This window comes from Cyprinodon variegatus, unplaced genomic scaffold (genome assembly GCF_000732505.1).
Source record: "Cyprinodon variegatus isolate N-32 unplaced genomic scaffold, C_variegatus-1.0 Scaffold290, whole genome shotgun sequence".
Lineage (NCBI taxonomy): Eukaryota > Metazoa > Chordata > Actinopteri > Cyprinodontiformes > Cyprinodontidae > Cyprinodon > Cyprinodon variegatus.
The window spans coordinates 395469-403037 of NW_015150743.1; the positions used below are offsets into that span (position 1 = coordinate 395469).

The window sequence follows — 7569 nt, forward strand, 5'->3', positions numbered from 1 at the left end:
ATTTTCTCAGTTTTAGGCACAAAGGTGACCTTCACTATTTTGTCAGTATGATTCTATAATTTGGTTTACAGAAAAAAAAAGGATATTATGTAAAGAAAAACCATATTTTTACAGCTAATCATAACCTTTGCCAAGGCGGTTATGTTTTGAGGAGAGTTTGTGAGTGTGTTTGTCTGTGTTTAGGATAACTTGAAATTGAACAATGTTATACTATACAAAACTAGGGAGAACAACCTAGTATATTGCTTAGAAATGTATTTGTTGAAAATTGCAAAGAAAGTCAAGGTGTTAATGAGTGATGTTTTTTTTTTTTTGACAATCAAATGGCACTCAAAAACAGGGAAAACTGACAGAATGAGGTCAGTTACAGATGAATCAGAGAACATTCTAAGAGTTAATGGCTAAGGTAATAGGGGGCTCACAGGGTAGCAGCAGGAGGATGACATATTTAAGCATCTTTAGTTTCAACTGTGAAGAGGTTTCACTCTGCAGGTTTGAGAGAACAAGCTGCAGCAAGAAGGCCGTTGCTAAGACACCACAACTAGACTGAGAGGCTTGCCTTGACGATAAAACACCACCTTTGACTGGAAAAAAGTGTCAATTGATGTTTCAGAATTTTCAAACTTTTGGTTCATGCAAGATGTCTGTATCCTTCAAATTTTGCCAAAGGATGGTTCCACAGTGCGCGACATCATTTGTTAAACATGGAGGAGGGAGCAGGAGGGTCTAAGCACTGTTTTGCCAGGTCAAAGGATGGTAACTTGATTAAAGTGCCAAGCAACTTAAAGCAAAATGACTCCACAGTATAATGCATCAATTCTAATCAGAAATTGGGCATACTACATTTTCTGGCCAGTTGTGTATCTCTTTCTCTGTTACTCCAACTCATCCAAAGCCTGTTTGAAAATAGAACTCAACTTGTATTGTCATTACACTGTCAAAACTACAAAGCAACAAACTTAAATATCTGCATTTAACCCATCCCCTTGGGAGGCAGTGGGCTGCTACTGTGGGGCGCCCGGGGAGCAGTGTGTGGTTGAGGGTCTTGCTCAGGGACCCAGAGTGGCAGTCTATGGGAGTGGGGCTCGAACTCTGGACCTCTGGATTAAACGTGCAATGCTCTAACCCATAAACCCTAAAATGTAACCCTGACTGTCATGATCTGGCCTGTTTGCTCCTCCCTAATTAGTAATTCCTCTCACCTGCCGTTTTCCCTCCCTGCCTCAATTACAATTTATTCCCCTCACCTTTTAACTCTGGTTTAAATTCAGTTCAGCCTGATCATTCAGTGCCAGATCATTACTTGTCTTTCTGTTAGCCTGTCTGTTAGTTTTGGTTCCTTGGTTCGTGTCCTGGATCCTAGCAGCCAGTGGAAAGAGGGTTTTTGTGTTTGTCTCGTCTCCTGATTGTCCACTGTTCCTCCCCCGCGGAGTCCTCTGGGGTTTTGGCTCATTATGTGGGGAGGTTCAGTTTTTATCCAGTAAGCCTGGCTCCAGAGAGGAGACCAGTTTAAAGTCCTGCTTCAAGATCCGGTTCCTACGTCCTGTCTCGGCTACCCTCTTCCACTGAGCCTGCCTGTCTGCACCTGATCCTGTCTGCTCCTGTGCGCGACCACCTGGTCATGCTTCTGGTCCCAGTCAGACTCAGAACCCTCCTGGGAGCTTGTGGATGCCTGGAAGTCTGGATCCTGCCTCCTGTTTTTTGTTCCTGCCTGATCTGGATCCTGCCTGTTTCTGTCTGTTCTGGATCCCTGACCAGGATCGGCTTCCAGCATGACCTCTGGGACTGCAGCACTTGGGGACATTCCTTAAAACCAGAGTGTCTGAGATTGGGCGGTGCCCCGCCCCCCCGCCTGCAGTGTCCGCGAGCCACAGCTCCGCTTTTTGTTTTGTTTATTTAATAAACGTTTTGAACTTTCTTACTGACTGTCTCTCCTTGAATACTGGGTCCATCTGTCCCCGGTTCATGACACTGACATGATATGAACACGCAACCTTCTGATCTGGAGTCAGATGCGATACCGTTGCGCCACAAGGTCTGGCCTATATCTTTCCAGAACATTTTTTCTGTACTTTTAAGTCAATGGGTAGGGAAAGGGGGATGTAAAATCTGACAGAATTTGTAAGAAGTAACTTCTTAATCCAGTGTTGATGTGTTTCATTGTTTAGGTGACTACTTTGGCATACTGATGGATGAGAAGGTGACGGGTTTTCCCTTCAGCGTCATTGAGAATCCGATGTATTGGGGAAGTACCGCCAACTACTTCGGCCTTGCACTCATGTAAGTAAATGTGCCCATTTGAGCTGATAGAGGTGTTACTAATGGTTTTCTGTTAACAACCACTTCGAAGGTTTGTTGCCTCAAGATAATTCTAACTTCTGCAGATTAAATGTGTTAACTGGGAAGAACAGTCCGGATGTACGTCAATTGGCATTCTAAGTAAAGACAGTGCAAGCATACTTAATTAACTCCCAAACTTAAAATGCAAAATCTTGTTCTTTTCAAAGCAAATAACTGATGAAAAAGGTGGCAGGGTAAAATAAAGTTTTACGTGCTCTCCCGTCTCCTTGACAACAATGTCAGCATGCCTGCTAGTTTGTGTGTGGTTGCCAGGCAAGTTTTATGGATTTCATAAACCAGATTGTAATTGAATTTTTTGTTCTTTTTTTTTTTTTTGATCATTCTTTTGTCCTTGCTAGTAAGGCTGTGCTGAATTAGGGCCATTCTTTCGATAAGGAGCTCAGTGCATAAAGCTCTGCTTCATGTTACTGAATATGTATAGCATATTTTAGTGACAAGGCTATTTAAAGGTGTGTACTGTAAGTGAAGGGATGATGAGAAAACAAACAGAGAAAGGCACATTAAAGTGACATTTACCAACAAACTTTAACTTATAATGTTAAAGAATCATATCCACACTTTGCTGTAGCCTACTCAATGATTATACTGTAGCTCATTATTTTCTTGAAATAAAAACAAATGTTTTTCCCACACTTACTTCTTTAAAAAGTATTTTTCTGTATTACAATTCATTTATGTATTTATTTATATGTTTTAACAAAATTGTAATTAAACCTGCTGAGTAATGTAAGGTTGTTGTTTTTCTATAGATTTGCTAAAGTACTGTAAATGTTTGTTTTTCTTTTATCACTTGTTAAACTAAAGAAAATCATGAGGTTCAGCTAGGGAGTTTTTTTTTTTTTTTTTTTTTAACTCATCTGATGTTTCTGAAAGAGAGAAATCTCTTAGTTCACCCTCAGGATCCATCAGCCAACCTTTCTGATTATTTTTCTCTCCAGCACATTAGACATTTGCATTTTTCTCTTTTTGTGAACTGGCCATTAAATGAGCTAACACATATTAGAAAATGTACTAAAACTGTTGCATTATGGGATGAAATGGAATCTAAAAATAGCTGTTTTTCCTTTTAGTGACTAGATATATTTTTAGATTGTATCAACACAGTGGTAAAGGCTTTTTTTAATCAACAGCTCATATGGTCCCAATTGACCATTTGAACATCAACTATATTTAATGATCAACATGTATTATCTTCTTGTGGATTTAAAATCTAGGAAATTAAAAGGAGTTGTAGAAAGTACTACCTTTCTGCTTGTAGTCTGAGACATTTGGTCACATGGTTCCTGGTTTAAGGACACCTTGAAATGTTGATCTTATGTGGATCCAGCTAATAGAATCAATCTGATAACCTTAACATCTGTAAAAAAAAAAAAAAAAAAAAAAAAAATTAATTCATTGGAAGCCATAACCTAAAAGTCGTTAAGTCACCACTCTTCTTTTGAGACTTTTGATCTGTTCAAAGTCACATTCCTAGACTGAACAATAATAATATTTTTTTAAATAAAACATTTTTCAGCAAAAATTGAAAGTAAAAAAAATAAATAAATAAATTATAAAGAATTAAGTTTTATATACTTAGAAATGTGTACACATTTTAAGTGGCCATTTTGATTTTTGTCAGGTTGACTGAATATGTATTTATGATATCTGAAGTATATTTCCTTATAGTCAAAATAATTCAAATGCTCTCCATTAGCAACAGGTATATGTTGATTTGAAATTAATTTTAAAACATCCAAAATGTGTGTTTTATACGGAAAGAATGTCCTTTTGTTAGAAATGGTCATTTTTACAAGGAACACATTTTTATTTAGATATGAAAAATACATATTCAGTCAAACTAAGACATATGAAAACCGCCTACCACAGACTGCTGTAACTAAAATAATATCACGCAGGGGAAAACTACTTTATTGCTTGGATGGTAGTGGATCAATGTATCTATTTAAAAATCACCTGGCAGTAGTAGAAGATAAACTATAAAAACATTGTTCAAACAGCTAAGACATGTGCATCATCTCATGGGGTTCCTCCTCATTTTAATTCTGTCTTTTATTGCACAGTCAATATTAAATTTCTGTTTGCAGCCGCTTCAGATGTTATCATCACAACAAATGGCCATTATTAGCGGTTACCAGTCCCATAGTTTGGCTTTAGATTGCCTCCTACCTACCAATAGGCTCAGTACTGTACACTGTAGGTTGTTATAACCAAATTAATCCTACTGCTAACCTTTATGTAATTCATTTTACACTGCAGAATTAATTAATCTATTTATGTGTAATCTGAAAAGACTGGACACCTGTCCAAGATGTACCCCATCTCNGTAATTCATTTTACACTGCAGAATTAATTAATCTATTTATGTGTAATCTGAAAAGACTGGACACCTGTCCAAGATGTACCCCATCTCTCGCCTATAGACAGCTGGAGATAGGCACCAGCACCCCTTGCAACGCTGCTTGGGATAAGCGTGACAACAAATGGATGGATAGATTGATAGTTCATCATGTACTGTAAAAAGAAAATTTAAGAAATTATCAGCATGTCACTCATATTAAACAAACCAAAACCAAATAAATCTTATATCCTGTCACCTGAGTTGTAATCCTCTCCCTATAAATTATAAAAAACAATCATTCTTTAATGAGATCCTCATCAAAAGGACATGCAATATTTTCTTTTAAAACCTAATGTCTTTAATGGACCTAGTGAATAATTTTTTTTTATTTATTCACAACAACAAAAATCTCCTGAATAAATCGGGGAAAAAAACAACCTGATTGAGACAGAAGACACTCTGAGTTTACGGAACAAAACCTGCTCCCAACCAGGTTAGGACAGAAACAGAGGTTGAGTGAAACTAAAAAACTCAAGAGTTTCATTGATGTCAGGTTTAGAAAACTTTTTTTACTTAATCTGCTTTTTGAAACGTACTCCAGTTCAGAAATTCTTTATTGATCCTGAAAGGAAATCAAATGAAAGCAATCCAAATGAGGAAAAAAGCAGGTCTCCCCATAGTTTGTTTCCTTAAAAACAAAAACAAAAATCAGATAACTTTCACAGAATAACAGTATTGGATCATTTTACAGCATATAAAGCAATAGAAAAGGGAACTAAGCTTAATAATTTATGCTAGCTATAATTTTTAAATTTCTTAATCACCACACAATGTGTAATTGTCTGCATATTCCCTACCCTTCAGTCCTGTTCACACTTATTTGACAAATCCCTCCAGATAATTTGTACATCAAAGCAATTTATCATGTGGTGGGCCTTTGGTCTCTAAACAAGACAGGACAAAGATGTTCTGCCCTAAAAACTCTGTACTACCCTTTAGGTGCTTGTTACATACTGCAGGGTAAATGCTCAGATCAGAAGTCTGGATTGAACCTAGAAGGAGGGTTTCTGGCATATAACCATAATATCTGTCCTAAGATAACTTCCAAGACAAGGATGTTATTCATGGTTGTGTCTGCACCAACTTAGTGTCTGTGATGATAGTTTTCTTTATTTTTTCTGCTTGTTAGATTAAGATAAAGCTAAAGATTTAAATGCTGTACAGAAGTTATAATACTCAAAGACTGGAAAACAGTTCTCCATTAATTTGCTGGACTAAAATAGTTCAATGCAGTAAATAAATATAATTGTTAAGGGGTAGTACAGGGAACTTACTGCAAAAGCGTATCTTCACTAAACCATCTTCCTCTAACTTAAATATTAGCCTCCTGCTTACGCCAAACTGCCAAGAGAGAACTTATGTTTCTATCTGTTAGCAGATTAGTTTCAAAATCTAAGCTGAAAACCAGAGGAGACCAGGCTTTTGCCTAGCAGCTCCAAGACTCTGGAACATTCTTCAGTTGAATGTTAAAATGGCCCAGTGTATTCATGTTTTTAAGTCGTTTAAAACTCGCCTTTTTGCTTAGGCCGTCAACATAAGCTGAGCAGGTCTCATGTATTTTTATTATTTGTATTATTATACTTATTTTGATTATTCTGTTATTTTTTATGTTTTTGTAACATTTTATTATCTTTTTACTCATTTGTTGCACTTTATAAAGTTTGTTGTACAGAAGTTTGGGCAGATGTAGCTGTTTTTAAATGTGCTATAGGAATAAAGTTGACATTGACATTAGCTGAATTTGACCACCTACCTGCTAGCTGCTTTCGTTCAAGGGGCCTGTCCCTGGCTTAATCTGATCCAGGAAATGTCTACTTTCAACATCTGATGACTTGAATAAAAAAGGTGGCATATGATCTCTTTTATCACAGCCATGCAAGAGTACAAAACATCTCATTAAAGAGGACTATTATGCCAGCTGTTAAGAAAGCCTGATTGCCCTCCCTTTAACAAGCAACATCTAAAAGGTGCTTTTCACCACCTTTCTGTGATATTTGTGTGAATCAGGGACAGACACAGACGGTTCACCAAAATCTGCAGCCCAATGGTTGTTGTCTGCGCTGACACAAGGCTGCTTTTTATACAGGATCATGTAACATTCTCTTTAGCCAGAGAACATTAAAACTGGCCTGCAAGCACAATGTTACAATTTTAGATGAAGAGATAAATCTGAAAGGAGTTTCAAAAAGAAGCTGCTTGAAAAACAAGCAGACGCAACCAAATGTGAAAAAACTCACAGCGTGAGTGTGAAGAGGAAAAAACGGGCAGAGGAGGCACAGAGATCAGGAACCAAGGGTAAAATGGACTGCTCTCAGAACATTGGCTGGCTAAATGCACTTAACTCCTTGGTAAATCTGATAAAACCTCAATTAGATTGTTTTAGCTGATGTTTAATTGTAAGGTTAGATGGCCTATCTGAAATTAGGAGGACAATGTTTTTTATTGTTGCTTTTTTTTGGGGGGGGGTTATGCGGCAAAGGACCACAGGTCGGATTCTTATCTGGGTCGGCCGCGTTGAGGATTAAGGCCTCAGTACGCGGGTCATGCGCACTAACCACTGTGCCACCTGCATGCCTATATTTTACTACCCCATTTTCACGACCATAAGGCGCACCGTACTAAAAGGCGCAGTCTCAGTTATGTGTGCCATTTCTGTATTTAACACACACATAAGGCGCAGGTTTTATATACCGGTACATATCCTCTACTGCATATTTAAAAATAGAGCGGGAGCAAAACTGAGCATGATTTATCTTTATTCCTGTATTTATTACAAAGTATTAATCAAACCCATCAAAGTCATCATC

General features: G+C 37.5%; 1 protein-coding gene across 1 annotated transcript in view; it reads left to right on the forward strand.

Moving 5' to 3' along the window:
• pemt (phosphatidylethanolamine N-methyltransferase) overlaps positions 1 to 7569 on the forward strand; it is a 102878-nt gene that overhangs the window by 65022 nt on the left and 30287 nt on the right. The window contains exon 5 of the mRNA XM_015383632.1: positions 2169 to 2280. Within this exon, the coding sequence (XP_015239118.1) occupies positions 2169 to 2280 (112 nt within the window). The remainder of the gene's footprint in view (positions 1 to 2168; positions 2281 to 7569) is intronic.